The sequence below is a fragment of the Anomalospiza imberbis genome, chromosome 8 (assembly GCF_031753505.1).
Source record: "Anomalospiza imberbis isolate Cuckoo-Finch-1a 21T00152 chromosome 8, ASM3175350v1, whole genome shotgun sequence".
NCBI lineage: Eukaryota > Metazoa > Chordata > Aves > Passeriformes > Viduidae > Anomalospiza > Anomalospiza imberbis.
The window spans coordinates 10,576,290-10,593,690 of NC_089688.1; the positions used below are offsets into that span (position 1 = coordinate 10,576,290).

Here is a 17,401-nt window from a genome sequence, read left to right on the forward strand (position 1 = left end):
TAATAAACTTAAAAAGACTTCATGGCTCTTTCTAAAAATGTTTTTACACTACGGGAACACTTCAGCATGTTGTAGTGTTAGTGATTTACACGTTTGACAGCCATTACACTTCCAATGAACATTTCAAATGCTGGACAGCATAGCTTTCTGCTTCTGTTGCCGCTCCCTTTGGGTAGGCTGAGAGCAGGGCTGCAGCCCCACGGCATCCTTGTCATCATCTAAGGCTCCCTGCAGTCTGGCTGAGCAGCCAGCTCTGACAGAGTGGGTGGGATTCAGGTGCCTGTACACAAAATTGTAAGGAGATACTTTCCAGATTCAGCAGGTTCTACAGGCACTTCACTTTATCTTCAATTTCTAGGAATTTATCTGGCTTCCATGCCATTCTCCAAGGACTGTTTATGCCTTTCACATTTCATGTTTATGTGAAATGCACAAACAGCCCTTGGGACAAGGCCTGAAATGCAGGTCTAAGATCAGTATCTCCTTTGCTGGTCTTTGTGCAAGATCAATTCTCTGCAAATGGCAAAGCTTTCTATTTCCCATGAGAAAGAAAACTCAGAACTCTACAGAAGCCACAATATGCTGCTCTAAGATCTTTGTTAATCATACCCTCTTGCAACCATAGGAAACGGTAGCTCACACCCATTGCTTTTAGCATCTCTTGTGTTCCCTACCACTTGCACCCCCAAGTATCCATACGTTGACTGCAAACGACTGCAACACTTACACAATGCTTTCAACTTTTTAGGAGCTTGTGTCAGCACACGCTACCAGTAATGCCTTTCAGTGGCAAAACCCAGGAAAAGACGCCCTTAGGCAAAATTCTTTATTTCATGGCTCTCTGCACCTGTCCATGGCTCTGGGAAAGCCTTTATAGAGAAAGTCCATACCACAGAGTCAATTTGCTGCTGTACTCCTTTTCGGTTCTTCATCCCTCAAAACAGTCAAACAAATTTCAGCTGATAGTAGCATAAATGAGTCCAATTTCTATTTAGTTTCCAAATGAAACATATGAATCACTCAAAATTCTCACTGCTAGTGCTGTTTCTGGGAACTGTGAAGAACAGACTCTGAAGAGCATATAAATATATCTTTCAAAAATCAATTTTACCTGGACACAAATACTAAGGAAAAAAGGTCAGAATTTTATCCATAAGGATGCAAAATTTTTTTAAAGAATCTTAAATACAAAAAGGAAGCTGCCCTTGAGCCACAATTATTTTCCTTGCAGGGAATCACGTGGACTTAGGAGATCTAGAACCAGTAGTGAACTAACAAGAAATTCACTGTGCAGACATAATGGCATGTCTTGAATGCAAAATCTCAAGTGTTAGACTGATAGGATGTAGTCTTCTAGAAACACAGATGTATTTACATGCTAATGAAAAAGCAAAAACCAAAGGCATTCCATTTACATAAACCTTTATTATCTTTTCCCCTCAGCTGGTACTCCATTACTACAGCCTTAGAAGAGTTTTGTTTCCCTAGGTAGACAGGTTTTCAACCGACTGTTTCTGACTGAAAACATCTAGGCTAGGTCAGATTTTAGACCCAGCCTTTCATTAATACAGTCAGATACAAAGGACCAGTCGAAATCCTGTCCACCTGGAAGGCTACAAAGGAACCAAAAACAACCCAAGAGGATTTTCATCATTTTCTGTGTTTGAATAGAGAACCTTTCTTGTGCTTTGATCACTAAATAGTTAAGCAATTACACTGCACATTCAGGACATGGATACATTCTACATTTCAAGCTCTAATCAGAAACGTGCAACTGTTTTCCACTTATGAAGCTTGTGGTTTTATCTTCTCAGCAGCTTCAAGGACAGATGGAAGGCTGACTTTGTCTCCAAATTCTTTCTCACGATGTTCCAGTAAAACACCCTAGTCAAAGACACAAGAGAGAAATTCAGACACGTCTCCCAGCAAAAGATCCATGGCCCAATCGAACAATTCCAGGAAACAAACTTCTGAATGAGAGAAAAAAGCCTCCTAGATGGCCTGCAGTACCTGTCTTCCTGCCCCAATCACATATACACCTCCCAGGGTGAATCCTTCTCCTTCCAGATTTCCACTATATCCACTTCTCCAAGCACGGAAGAAATTTTGCCAAACTCCCAAGCGGAAGAAGCCTGACAACATCATTTTTCGTCTGCGTGGACCATAAAAGCCTTTCTGCAGGGGAACAGAAAATATGTCAGCAAACAAAGGGAACAGGACTTTTCATTCATGTGGATTTTAAGCTCATCCACAAGTATTTAGCCCCATGTACACTTACATCCCTATTGCTGACAACAGCAGTGCTTTGTGATAAATGTATTTTTTGCATTGGTTGGTTGGTGGGGTTTTTTTTAATTCAGTCTGATTCTTTCACACAGGCCGGGTGGAGAGAGAAAATAAAAGGATCATCTAGTAGATTTTGAGTATTACATATTCTTTTTTCTTCAGAACCCAAATGATTTTTAAATGTGTATCCTGGTTTAGGGAGAAAGCAGGGCAGTGGTTATGTAGGACATGAGACTGGCAATCCAGCACGTGCCGGTGTAATGGAACAAGCCATATCACTGCAATCTGGCCTGTGCATCATGAATTAATTATATGTGTCACCTTCAAACCTTGATTCACACACCATAAACATCAGCGAGTCACACAGCCAGTGAAGAAAGGAATAAATATTAACAGGCCATATTGTTTACCTGCTAAAGGGGAGGAATAATCCTGCAACAGCAGGGTATCAGTGTACTGCTACACCGCAGTTTGTAAGCTCAGCAGGATGTGTAAATATAGAAAAACAAAGCCAATTAACTTCTTAAACTACAGTGCTACTAAATCCTTTTTCAGTCAGACTACATTCCACTTATTTATACAAGCTCCTCAAAGAGGGCATTCATAGATTTGTTTTTAAACAAAAGGAGAACACCAGCTTCAGTATACCTTTTCATCCAGAAAGATTTCTCCTTTGAAGTAATGCTGAAAATCCTCCACTTCAGTCCCTATCTTCTCTTTCACAACAGCATAGAGAGGGACACCCAGCTTGGACAGCTGGGGTTTCAGAGAGGAGAGCTCGGAAGCCTCCTAAGCAAAGGAACAAAACCCCAAACATTTCAGTCGATAAATGGAGGTTGCACAGCTTCACTTTGAATTTCAAGACCATCAGAAACACACAACTTCTAGCTTGAGGCACAAGCCAGAAACAGACCTGTAACATTTAAGCTCATTGCACTCCTAGGCAGCTCTTCATAAGATTTACTATAATTTTCTTTGTTAAACATGGAGGAAACAGATTCTTCTGAGCTGGATAAAACATATATTTAATTTAAAGCTGTAGAGATACCTTGCCTGTAATAGAGCTTCAACTATCTTCTGAAGTATTTGAGAATGGTAGAAATACAATGCCTGCACATCACTTAACTTTTTCAGAATTTTCAATCCTTTTTTCCAAGTTGACATCTATCATTTTCAGTCCTTCTGCAAAGTATTTTGTTCTGTGCAGAAGCAGGCTATACAAGTTTACAGTAAGCAATGAAGATACAATCTCCTTCCTAATTCCCCCAGTAAAAAAATCAGGGAATTTCTTCATAGGCTTTCAGCATCCAGTATAATTTCAGTATTCAGTATACTTTCAGAAGCAAAACTGCTTTTTTTGGTGTGTAAGAGTGTAAGGTGTCACCCTCATCTGCTGGGTTTTTTGTTCTCCTAAAGGAATCCCAATTCTCACAGTTTATACAAAGATCCCTGAGGTTTTGAACAGATCAGAGTGTGCACTGAAAATATTTTTACTGGACAGAATTCCCACATAAAAAATCAACTCCACACTTTAAAAACATGGACACAATTTACATGATCACTCTCAGTCACCTAACTGAAATACCTTAACTGAAAGGCTAGCAGGACATCTAGAATTTACTGAGTACCAAGGAGCAAACAGATAGGGATGAACAGACAGGCAAATTTGAAACTTTCAGTAATACTACTGCTAATAATAAAAAATCACTCTGGGATTCCTGACTGACTGTGTGTGAAAGTTAGGGAGTCAGACACCTAAGTGCATTCTCCTTCCACCTATGCTACACCTGTTCAGAGAGCAGAGCACTGGAACCTTCCAAGAATTCTACATGTATTTAAGTAGTTGCTACTGATGGGAGCAGATGCCTTAAGGAAGAGGTTACAATGTTAATTACTCCATGTTATAGAGCAGTGAGTAACAAGATAATAACTATTTTTCCCTATAGCTATGAGAAACATAACGTCCAAGGTGCAAGCTATGGCTGTTCCCAGGCACTCGGTACATTCAAAGCGTGTTTTAGGTGCCTGCTTCCAAGGAGCTCCACCCAAGGAGTCTAATGTCAATTTAAGGATCAAAATTTGTTTTCCAACCCAGCTTGTTAGGGAACAAGAACTCCTTATCTTCAGAGTCTGTACCTTGTGCCTCACATTTAGCACCCAGAACCAAGAGGTACTCCCTCCATGCACACCTCTTTTTGCAGATGAGCTTTACCTGATGGCTTTCTGCCAATCCAGTCTTGGGCTGTATTTGACCAGACACTACCTGGCTCACAGAGACTTATTTTGGACTATATATATAAAAATAGCTCATAATACTCATTACCAACTGAATCTTGCGCCATCTCCCTTTCTAATTACCATGGGCTAGGTCCCTGGCAGATGTAAAAATCATGTAACCATCACCTTCAGAAGGAAAAAGCTCAGGACCTGGACCATACAAACCAGCTGCAAAAGAAACTAAATATGCTGGTAGCTGGTGACCAGTTTGAACCATGAAACAAAACCTTTCAGATACTTTAGATGTATTTGATGGCTGTGCTATTCATCCCCTCCCTTTATTTACAGACTATTTATGCAAGCAGATCTCAACTCTATTTAATTAATCCCCAAGCCCAGCAAGTACCTCTCTGCACAAAAATCATCCAGGTCTTCGTACAGCCATGATCACTGCACCATTCTCTTTCCACAGTTCACCTGCTTTGAATGTCCTTTGTTCTGTTTGTACAGGAGAAACAACACCAACAATAATATCAGCCAGTCTTGTTATAACGATTCATACTTCATGGACCAACACAAAGCACTGCAGAGAATTCCACATTCAAATAGAGTTCTAACAGAAAAAAAAATCGTATGTATAAGAGGAGATTACTGCATTATTGATTTTTAGAAGTGTGTCTTGTTTTGTCCAGAAATAAATAAGTTTTGGTTGTTTTTCCTTCACCACAAGTATTGGATATCAAGGATACTCAACTACATGTCATAACTAGGAAAGACTAAGAAAGGTGCTTCCAACCCTGGCCTTTGAAAGGTTCTTATAGAAGTCCAGTTCCTGAAGAATGTGGTCTGAAATAGCCAGAATCTTACCTGATCCCAAAGTTTTTAGCTCTATCTCCTCTAAAAACTCCAACGTAGCCTTTTCTGGCTTGGACAAAAATAAGTCAGTGTTAGCAAGGACAATCCCTGTCACAGCTGCACCAATGGCTCCCAGGCCAACAGACCACATGCCCATGGTGAAGGCCCCCAGGTCAGGCAGGAAGGACATTTCTGGAAAGAGAAAGAAAGAACAGCTCTGACACTGAACGTCAATGATGCAAGAGGACGAGGAATTGGATTTAAACAACTAAAAGCTCATGCAGGTATTTTTGGTTTAATGGAGATGATCTGTATATTTATTAATGTACTGAAAGGGGTTTTAAAAGATAGCAATTACATTCCAGTTCTGTGCCTGACCCACATCAAAACTAGATATTGACAAGGTGTTCTTATCCTTCCCTGCCACTAGACAAAAACATCAATAATTAAGTGCTCAGATGCAATGAGAAGAAAGACGATGAAAATTTATGTGTTTAATAAAGAGCCTCTAACAATATGACCTGTGCATTGGTCAGTAACTTAAATTATTACAGTAAGACAGCAGTTTCTTCAAAAAAAAAGAGAAGCATTTGTAAATTAAATGTTTTACACACACTAATCTATATAAAACAGTGAACTTGACAAATATACTATAGAAGATTTGGGAAAAAAAAATCTAAACCTGCTGTATCTGGTTCATCATAACTGGTAACCTTTCACATTCCCTACAGTTCCCCACTGAGAAAAGGAAATGCAGGCACAAAGCTAAACTTAGAGCTCATGCCTGCAAGACAGAAAAATGTAGACTTGCAACCATTTTATTACCCAGTGATCTGACATTGCAAATATGCCTGGGTCAGCACCTTCTTCCTCTATGCTCACTCGCTGCCACTCTTGCTAAAGCAGAAAGGACAGCAGGAACAAGCAGCCTGCACTCACACACACCCCTTGGAACTGTGCATTGCAATGGGAACCATCACTTACAAATACTCCAGCGTTAAAGTACAAACCCTGCTCGTGGTTACTGGTGGCTCAAGTCAGGAGGTAATTTTGTTTAACCACCTTCCACAAGCCCCCACAGCCCAATCCTGACCCTTGCAAGTGTTTCACAAGCCTGGAAAAGGCTTCCAGTGAGGCAGTACCAGTTAATGAGGATGCTGGAAATCACAACAGCCCTGCCTCATGGACAAAGTTCAAGATCCAGCTCTGGGAAATAACTGGTACAGGAGTCACTGGAGTTTTGGCAGCACAAGAAGTCACTGTACACTTACATTGCAGGGGCTGTGTATTTGCACTAACACAACTGCAGCATTACACATTATGGAGAATCAATTTTTTTTTTTTTTTTTCACAAAACACGTATTTCCTGATAGACTATTTCGGTAAATACTGCTGTCGGTATATACTTTTGTATGGGTGAGGTTCCCACCTCAATAAATGTAAGGAAATATTAGTCTTTTGAACTGTGACTGCTAATAAACCAGACATACACATCATCTTTATCCCCATAGCTAGCTGTTGCCAGAATTCAGAAACAATGAGTAGTTCCTCAATTTTGTGCCCAGAATTTTCTGTGAGAAAACCCCTTTCTATCATTAAACCCAGCTCCAGAATAGTACTGATAAACAAATGCAACATTGGGAAACAAAAAATTTAAAAAATCACATTGTTCTTTTAACAACATACTTGGTTTCAAGGGAGGCAGTATCATGGTATCTAAAAACGTAAGTAACCCATGATCCTGAGCGAGAAACAAGGCCAGTTTACACAAACATCGTGCAGATAAGAGAACAGATCCTACCCTATTTCACCACTTATTTCTAACCAAGGCAAAACTTCCTTGACTGTATCTTCTTTCTTTACATACTTCTTTCAAACATGAAGTCATGTTTTAATGACATTTTTTATATCTGCCCCTGACACCTATCAGAGACCATCCGGACCCCAGCCTTTGGAATGATGCAAATGTAACACCAAATGTATTTAGTGCAGCAACATCCTTGTGTTAAGACTTAAAATCTCTGTAGCATACGCAATTGCCTAAAGCCCCGCTCCCTCCCAGAGTTTGATTACCCAATTATTTGGATTTCAATCTCATCAGGTCAAGAAGTGGGTTTTTTTTACATTTATAGTTACAGGCAGTGGAGGGGAACCCAACTATTAAACCCTTGTGCACATCATTTGTACAAAAATGTTACAAAATTTGTGGCAAGTGATTAATGAGTAGTTCTCACATAGCTTTTCATTGTTATTAGCATAAAGAACATCTCTAAACGTCAGCTTCCAGTCAGTAGTTATTGATCCAGGAGATCATAAGTGTAGTTGGACTCTTTGTCACTCTCCACACAGTGACAAAAAACCCAACCTTATTCAAATATGGGAATTTTTTGCTATTTATATAAATAGGAAAAAGGAAAATGCAGCTCTGCAGGATGATACCTAAATTCCTCCCCTGCTAAGCAAACACCATTATGAGCCACTTTAAAAAATATGCATGGGAAGCAGCAGGCAGATTATTAAAACATTTTCTAACGAGATAGGCTGAGCCCTGACGCATCATGTCATTGAACCCCATGTGCCGAGACTGACTGGAAAACAGCAGAGCATTTGCAACTAGCAGCTCCATTTCTGGCTAGCTGCTCTTTATTAAGGAAATCTGAAGCTCAAAAGGACTTCACAACTCTCCCCCCCACATTAAAATACAAACACAACTGCCTTGCGATCACGTTTTCAAACACCGAGCAGCAACAAGAAGACACAAGAAAGCATCCCATAAGCCATAATCCATGAGAGGAAACAGGAGAGCATCCCGCAAGCCTCTACAGGGGTGCGGCACTCACCAGAACCCATGCAGGCTGCTGAGCTCCGGGCACCAGCAGCGCCCCGCAGGCGGCAGCGGAGCCCGACTGCTGCAGGCGGCCGGGGCGGGGCTGGGGAGGAGCCGCAGCCGCCGCCGCCGCCTCGCCACGACCGCGCTCTGCCAACCCTGCCCGGCCAGCCCTCGGTGACGAGAGCCAGCACGGCTGTCCAGCCCAGGGCGACACTCGTTTAAAGGTATCTTAATCGTTCAACCTTCTGGTTTGTCTTTTAACTGAACCCTTTTTATGGGGCGGGTAGTACAGGGAAGAGGAATTACAGAAAGCCTTTCTGAAGCTGGGAACACAGCACAAAACGTTTAGATCTGCATGCTAAGCCATGCTCTTCTGTAGAACTGGGCATTCTTACAAGTAACGTTTTCCTTGTGCCTATTCTACATCTAACCCCTTCACACATGCATGCCGTATACCAAAACAATACAAACAACCCTGGAAAAAATTAAAAAGTCATCATAATGCACAATATTAGGAAAAAAAAATTTTAGTATAGAGGCTGTACCTCTATAGAGAATTAACCCAGTGTTTCTATAGTCAATTACCTGTTTTAAAGGCAGCATCCCTTTGCTAAAAAGCATCATTTTCTCTGGGACTGTCAGATCTTCAACCTCTCTTAACCTCTGTTAAAACTTCCAGAAAAGAATGAACACTCCTCTTTAAACAGTACAGGCCAAAGGAAAAACGAAGACACAAAAAGATGTTTTATGTTTTTGTGGTGACCACAAGAGATCTACAAAATAACAGTGGGTTATTTTATGGCCTGTCAGTACTCAGTTAACCAGAATTTAGACAAGCTTAACCTTAATCCTGTTTTAAGTGCCAGTGGATGGTCTTCACTTTTGTCAAGACCAGTTAAAACGTTGTTTTCTAGATGTCTCATTTCCCTCCCACCCACAACCAAAGAAAAAATTGTCATTCAGAGGACAGCTATCCTTAAACATTTATTTTAACAGTGTAAACAGGACCCATTGCAGCTGTGTCCCTCTGTTTTCAAGATGCCAGTAAGACTCAGAGTAGCAAACAGATTTCCTCACATACTTTTCCTAAAAAGAAAACTGTCTTGCAAGTTGGACTGCACTAGCAAATACTCTCTAGCCTAAATTGGTTTTGACCATTGCTCGTTCTTCCTTCCTCTCCCACTCCAGCTTCCCCAAGACGTTCTCTATCAAGCCTAAAAATGTTTCAGAGCTTTGTCAGAACTTGCGTATCCCAAACAAGTTGAGCAGATTTTTTTATGAGACATTTCCCACCTCCACCCCCCCCCCAAAATGAGTCATGATTACAAATACCTTTGTAAGCTACCTCCTATAAAGAAAATTTACAATTCACAATAACCTGGTAACATGCTCATCAAGATTTCATGAGCGTTTAAATACCATTAAGGATTGCAAAATACAGCATCCTGACAGACCTTCAAACTTAGCCCTGCTTGAAGCAGGGTTCTGACTGGAGAAACCTAGGAGTACTCTTCCAACTTAAATTGGCCTGTAAACCCCAAAATCAATGCACAGAGAAGCCTCCTAGCATTTCTTCTGGCATAAATGTAATCTCCACAACACAAGGGATTATTTTCCTTTCTTTTTAGCATTGTAACGACCTATCAAACCACTCATTGTGTCGAGAATAACAATCATCTTTTTAGGTTTCTTCCCAACTCGTCTATGGTTTGCTACTGAATTCTATGGCTGTAGCTGTAGAAAAAGTTGCTGTGTCAAGCAAACAAACCATACTCCTTCCTTTGAAAGGAAGTTAGTTTTACCCCCATTTAAAGACTTTTTTAAAAGACTGTTTTAAAGAAATCCAACAGCTCAACAAGCCTTTTCTTTAGAGGAAGGGAGAGCAAAGACCTCTGGCAAACCACTTTGGAAATCTTCCAGGTCTCTTGGTGTATTGAGAGGGAACAGGCAGCTAGACACTATGTATGGAAAAATTCAGATCTCTGATGAGTCAGTGAATGGATACCATGGAGATGTGAGATATTTCATAGAGCACAGAACTGCAAAATGTACCTATCTGAAGATAATACAGGATGAACTCACAGCTTGGTCTGCTGGTGATCCAGAGCAGGAAAGCTGCACTCTGTGTCAGTCTGAAGAGGTGGTGGAGGAATGGAAATACCAACAGACCCACTAATAATACAAGTCAGCATTTACTGAAAGCACAGCAGGTGCTAGGCAGCAAGTGATCCCTCCTGTTCCCACACAGCAGATCCAAGAATTCTATGCCCAGCAGATTCAAGCTTAAATAAAGATTTCCCCACCTTTTTGGGTTCTTAGGCCTTGCTTAGATTTTAACGTTCTATATTTTAACTTCGGCATTTCTCACACTATACAATTCATAACAGCAAAATTGTTACTAAAAGCAAAGACGCCAGAAAATGGACACGTTTCAACTCCACACCATAAGGCAGAGGGGCTCTATGCATGAACGAGGCTGTAACACCGCCACATACCCACCCAGTGCAGGATAATTTCCACACAACCTTGTTTCCCCTTCCATCGTCTGCTGTGAACCAGGTCTGATGGGAACAGTGCCCCTACGGTTATAACAGACAAGGCTGGGAGACCTCCAGGCTGGTCCTTCGAGCAGCTCAAAGGTGGATTTCCTGAGCTGAGCGACTGCAGCCAGGACCCAACCAGCGCATCAGGAGTGGAACGAGAAACGAAGCACGGAGTCTCTTCGTCCTTCACGGATCCTGCTGAGCCTACTCACGCACGGGATAAGATTGCCTAGCAAGCAGGGATCTCTCAAAACGTCAAACCACGAGGGCAGGCATAAGCAGGATTCCAAACCTCGACAGCTCGGGCTGGCGACAGCTGCGGGGTCCCCGGCCGCCCCATGGTGCTCAGCAGCCGGCGGGCGCCGCCGCCTCACCCCCGCCGGCGCGCTGCGGCTGCGACCCGGGGCCAGCGGGGAGGAGAGAGACCCCCGTGGGGGGACAGCCACGGGGGGGACAGCCCGGCCCCGGGCGGCACAACGCGGACCCGTGGCCCTCCCAGCCGCCACTCTGCGGCCCCGCACTCACAGCGCCAATGGCCCGCCCATCCCCGACGCGCCGCACGCACACGCGGCCTCGCACGCACACTCGCCCCGGTGCCCCGCGCTCACCCACACTCGCCCCGGTGCCCCGCGCTCACCCGCACGCACACTCGCCCCGGTGCCCCGCGCTCACCCGCACGCACACTCGCCCCGGTGCCCCGCGCTCACCCCCACGCACACTCGCCCCGGTGCCCCGCGCTCACCCCCACGCACACTCGCCCCGGTGCCCCGCGCTCACCCGCACGCACACTCGCCCCGGTGCCCCGCGAACACCCCGCACCGCGGCCCCGCACTCACAGCGCCGCCGCTCCCGGCCCGCGGCCGCCGGCACCGCCCCCCGCGCCCTCCGCGCACGCACCGCTGCCGGCCGCGCTCGGTGCCCTTCGGCCCGGCGGCTCTGCGCCGGTGCGGCCAGCGGGATTAGCCCCGCCGTTAGCGGCTGCAACGGATGAAAGCCTTCTGTTCCCTCTCGGAACCCATTGTCCCCTCTCGGGGGCCACTGCAGCTTCTGGCTAAGCAAAGAAAGAAACTAAATACATTATGGGATACAGTGCTTAAATATGCAAGGCAAAAAAAGCACCCAACCCATAACGACCCGAGTCCAAGAATGTAGTGAGCTTATCATTCAACTAATCTGATTAATGGGGCACTTAAAATGTTTGCATATATATTGCATTCAAGAATATACTTGCTCAGATAAGCCAGCCAATAGCATGTCACAACATCGTTTAACAAACACGCTCTTCAGATGCTTGTGGTCACTGGGCAGCACTCCAACCGCAAACTCAGAGGACTTGTCTTCGCAGCTAAAATCCCAAAAAACAACAACAAAAAAAAAGGTAGTAGCAATGACAGAACAGTCTGGTCTGTAACACAACAGTAGCTCAGGAGAATGAACGTAACCCTTTTGATGGTACTGGCATGTCTACATTCCACCAACCACCGTTCCACTGTTTTTCACCACGTTCCAAACTTAACTAGACAAAATGGCCTTTTCTTATCACTCTGCTCTTACAGCAGAGCACAGCAGCAGCCATGTGCTGCCAGAAAGCCACATGGAACAGCAAGTTCTGCAAGACAGAGCCTATTGCACCATGTTGCATTGCACATGTCAGAATGGCATGGGCTCGGGCAGCTGCAAGGAAAAGATTTTGAGTCTTTTTGCCCAAAATTGTGGTAGTTATGCTTTTATCTGCACACATCATTTTAGAAATCGAATGGATTATAAAAAGCACTAAAGTCTTAGCAGCAGTAAAAAAATAACCTAAGCAGACCTCGTGGCAGAAACAGTATTGCCAGACTGCCTGAAAGAGATGGGGAATTTGGAAGGATTAAGAATTTGTGTCTGTGTTTTCCTGGGAAATACATGAAACAATATCTCTGCTTTTTCTCCTTAATCAGTGTGGGTTGGCTCTCTGTCAACACCAAACATAATATGCTGAAGTGACTGTCATTATTTAAAAATTCAATCAGCATTAGAATATATGTATCTGCCATGCTGACACAGCAATCTTTAGGAAAATACTATAAGCAAAAACAATTATTGGCAAATTTTGTCAGCCATCATTGTATAATTAAAACCCTAATTTCTGCAGGCTATCAAGATTCCTTTCTTCTGAATTTTACTGTGGTTGTGGACCAAGCTGACAACATTGGGCAATGGTGGAATGGCAGCTCCATTGTACTTACCATTGTTTCCATAGTAAGTACACAAAAAGAACTTTTTTCTTAATGATACTTCTGCACATTACACCTCTAACAGTCTGGCAGCTGGTCTTTCACAATTCTAAGGTAGCCAATATTGCTGAGGAGGAAAAAATGCCACCTATCACAAAATAAAAATATCTATCTGTTCTTTGCTCTGGGCAGGAGTCCATGACAAAGCACCAGGTGAGAGTAACAGGCAGTTCACCTCAGAAGCGACTCTGATTTCATTTGTCCCTCTTCTAAACATTTTGCAAAAAATGCAGCAAAATCTGAGCCCACACGTCTGGATTCCATCCAGGAATAGTCTCCTACTTTACAAAGCAGCAAAATCCTTTGAATGCATGCGCACATCTAATAGACACAGAATCCAAAGAACATGGTGTCATGAAAATCTACCGGAATCTAACCTTCCCTACCCACACCTCCAGAAAAACTTGCTTTCCTTGAAAAGCTACTGTATTGCATTAAGTGGAGTTGCAGCAAAAATGACTTTGTTTTTATTAGAATATTTTTGCCTTCATTGTTTCAGAAAAGTAGTGAAATTTTGGCAGGAAAATGGGAATTGGACTTCTTTGGTTTTCTGGTTTTTCCTCTTGATAAAATCATATTAAGACTGATCTACTCTAGTTAAGTTTTTCCATACACCTATTCACATGTTATTCATATAATTTTCCTCTTAAAGAGACCTTCTAACACAAACACACACTTCACAAAGCAAGAGACACCAATACTTAATCTTCAAGTTCCCAGGTTTTGAAGAGTGTTCTTCAAAGACACATTCAGCCTTTCACTTCCTGCCTTCATAATTCAGTTTTATAGCAGTGAATGAGGAGAATCAGTCTGTAAACTGCTTGTACATCAGTTAATTAAATTTCCCTGGCATGCCTGTAAGTCAGAATGCAGTGTATCAGTAGCTATGCTAAAACATGATCTAGTATTACGAAACTTTCAATTCATGTACAGAATGACAAAGCTGTGCGTTATTTCAGAAGTTTTTTCTTTTTCTTGTTGGATCATGCTTCTGTAGATCAGCCTTAGACCAAGGGCATCGTTAGACAAATGGCTTAGAGAAACTGTCTTTTCTATGAGGAAACAGGAGATCTCTAAAGCAACAAGGAAAGACAGTGGTGGGATCTAGGCTGTAGGTCTGTAAAAGGACTTCCAGACTTTCAATACCAAGCCAGTAAGATTAGATGTAGATATTAAAAAAAAAAATACAGCCTGAACTTTTCACCTATGTGCTACTAAAGGCAAAGCCACCCAGATTCAGACTGATGTAGCTGTCCACTTGGCCAGGCAGAAGCTGTCTCTTGTTTGGAGGCTGTCCAGTGACATGTACCTGTGTAGGGGTGTTCTCAACAACATCCTGATTCTCAGGAAATAAACACACCAGTCAGCCTAGACATAGAATCTCAGATTTCTCTTAGCTAAGATCAGGGAGCAGTAGTCACAGAAGAAACCAAAGGAAATACAGGTCTTTTGAAATTAGTTCGTTCACATAAGCAGTTCACAGTGGGACACCAAGAAGAGATTGGTGCAATACCCTCCATCTGGACAGGAACAGGAAGAAAGAATTAGTAAGTCTTTTCAGTGGGTACACAGATTCTTACAACAAATCTCTTTTGCAATAGCCAAATAAACACTGAATCATGGAAAAGCCTACCATTTACAAGACAAAAGATAACCAAGGCATTTGGAAAGTGCAGATGAGGTCATTAGTCCTCCCACCATCCCTCAGTCTTCAAATATCCTTGTGTCAGGTAAGTGTAATTACTGAGTGCAAGCAAAATAGAATCTGTGGTCTATAGTTTGTCTCCTGTTTACTGCAGTGCTACAAATAAAGTTACTCTGATTTTTTTTTTTTGTATTCTCACATTAGGTAGGACACTAAAGACCAGTAAAAAAATTTATTTTTAATGACTATTCAAGCCAGATAGTTCACTAGAATAGTGATCAAGCCTTAGGCTCTACAAGCAAAACCAGGCTCTTGAACATCTCAAATTACCCACAAAGACAGCACTGAAAAGGCAGTGACTGCACTTCTGCAAAATGAGGACATCAGAGGAAAACAGTCATTTTGCAGTGATCCTGGTTAATCACCTGCAACTACTGTGTGGTTTCCATTAAAATACAGGCACTCAACATGTTTCTAGACTATTTATCTTTCAAGTTATTGTGATGAAACTGGCATGTTTCGTTTCTTACTATGGACTTCAAGAGTAGCTAAGCATCTCACAATCTACAGAAGTCATGGGTAAGAAGAAGACTGCTTGTGTTATTAATACAACTGAAGTGCCCTACATTGTCTTGAAGACAAGAACTTTCAGTCAAATAATGTATCTCACCAAGGTGCTTGTATGTAGCTAAAAATCAGATGTAAATAATTTTCATGTAAGCACTGGAGGTGATCAATTTTTAAGGTTTAAAACAACCTGTTGATTTAGCTGCTACTCAGAAGCATTTGTCCAAGATCTAAGGCAGAAAATTGGCCTCTCCCAAACAAATTTGATCTTCTCCAGTAGAAGATGAGTTGCTCTTAATATTTAAAATCTGGGAGAAAAATTCCTTGACCTCTTTTGCTAAAGAATATCCATGTAATAAAGCCCAAATAACCCTGGTATTAGAAGTGTTGATGCCAATGTGGGTCATTTTAACAAAACTTGCCTAGGAATCAAATACACATGTCAGCAAGCCTCAGTTCCAACTCCTGGTGGCAAGGTTGCTATGAGCAGTTAGGCACAGTAAACTTCTAATCTAGCAGAGCTACAGCCACACTCTAAGCACAGCCTTAGAGTTGAGCTCTTAATCCTCTTATTACACTGAGCTATTTGTCTGCGTAACTTTCTTCTGCTAGAGCAAAACACAAATGTGTTACTATCAAACTGAATTTCAACACTGCATTTCTGTATTTTGTGATAGTATTTGTTCTTTATACATCTACCTAGGAAGGGCCACAAACTATTTCATATTTTCAATGCAAGGTTTCTGTTTAATTCTTGGTGAACTTTCTTTTTGAGAGATTATACTCGTCTCTCATGGGTATATAAACAATTTTCACATTGACATCTACCACTTTTACATAACTTGATCACAACTTGAAAGAAATGCAATACAACAAAGTATCCAATGCACAATCATAGGGTATCTGAAATGAACAATTCTAACTAATGACTTAAAGGGTGAACAGCATCGAGAAATGCTACAGAAAAGATGTTCTACTTACTTAGCAAGGTATATTTCAAGTCCACAGCATCCCTTCTGAAGTCCTATTTCTGAAAACATATGGGTTTATGTGCCTTTAATGGGAATGTGGAAGACTTCCAGCAGAATACATGACTAAATCACGATCAGCCTTTCTTCCTAGAACCAAATTATACTCCGTAACCCTTCCTCGTGACTGGTTTAGTCACCAACATAGAACTAGAAGTCTGCAAAGATATTGTTTAGATTTTGCCTGAATGGTTGCTTTGTTAGATAAAGCCTGTCAAATTGTAATTGGTTTGAGGAATGTTGATAAGGGTTTTTTTGCCCAAGTTAAAAAAAACAAAACGTGAATATAGTCTTCTGTTAGTAATGTGTTTAAGTGTACTTTCTTTCAAGCATTTTTTCCCCACACCCATTTTGTTCACATCCACTGTAATTTTTTTTCCACTGTATAAACTGCCAAACAAACTTAAGTGTAGCACATACTTAAAATGATTGTGTAGGGGGTAAAACCCAAGAACTTTTTGGTTAATTTTGCTAAATTAATAGCATGCATTATTTTAATGCATTTTGTATCCTGTTCTGGATTCAACTAAATTTATATTTTGGTGATAAGTGAGTGACAATAGGACAGCATGATGTGTGGTATGAAACAGTGTGCTGATTGTGTTGAGACCTTTCAAGGTTGCCATTTGCTGTGCTGCACTACCAAGCCAGCATTTTAACAGGGATTGCTCATTTGTATCTTGCAGGTTAAACTTGGAACACAGGCTTTTGGAAGGGAAAGGAGATTGCTTAGGTAAAATGCATTGGTAAGGCTAATTCCATTTCAAGCCACAACTATTCAGGAAATGATCCATGTCGTTGCCCATTCCTGTGGTTTTACTATTATGATCCAAGAACAATTCACAAAAAAATAAGTTAGCACCCTGAGATAATTTGGCAAATGCTTTTCTGCCTATGCCAGCTATTGTTCCAGTAACAGACAACCTGCAGAGGCTCTGGTTAGCTGAAATTGAAAAAACTCTAGAGAAGAACAGCTATTGTAAACCTGATTAATTTACAGCTTCTCATGTGTAGTAAGAGATAGACTACAGACCCAAAAGGTTTATGGGACATGAATGAAAGTCACTTCACCTGGGAGATGACAGGTGAAAAAAGATGACTAAAGACCTATCAAGCCAGATGAGCAATGCCCTAGATGCTAAGTAAGGAGACCA

The 17,401-nt window shown here is 41.9% G+C and overlaps 1 protein-coding gene across 4 annotated transcripts; it reads right to left on the bottom strand.

Annotated features, from left to right (window-relative positions):
- Positions 1–1,405: 1,405 nt before the first annotated feature.
- Positions 1,406–11,664, bottom strand: PRXL2A (peroxiredoxin like 2A). Of its 4 annotated transcripts, none has more exons than XM_068197309.1 (6): positions 11,568–11,664; positions 5,371–5,550; positions 4,910–5,001; positions 2,935–3,075; positions 2,011–2,175; positions 1,406–1,884 (listed from the first exon to the last, which is right to left on the bottom strand). In XM_068197309.1, exons 2-6 carry the CDS (start codon positions 5,546–5,548, stop codon positions 1,786–1,788), a joined length of 675 nt encoding a protein of 224 aa, XP_068053410.1. In that variant the 5' UTR covers positions 5,549–5,550; positions 11,568–11,664; the 3' UTR covers positions 1,406–1,785. The 4 variants fall into 4 exon arrangements, with proteins under 4 accessions (XP_068053410.1, XP_068053411.1, XP_068053412.1 ...); XM_068197310.1 differs by lacking the exon at positions 11,568–11,664 and adding an exon at positions 10,798–10,930; XM_068197311.1 differs by lacking the exon at positions 11,568–11,664 and adding an exon at positions 10,271–10,355.
- Between the last annotated feature and the right edge of the window lie 5,737 nt (positions 11,665–17,401).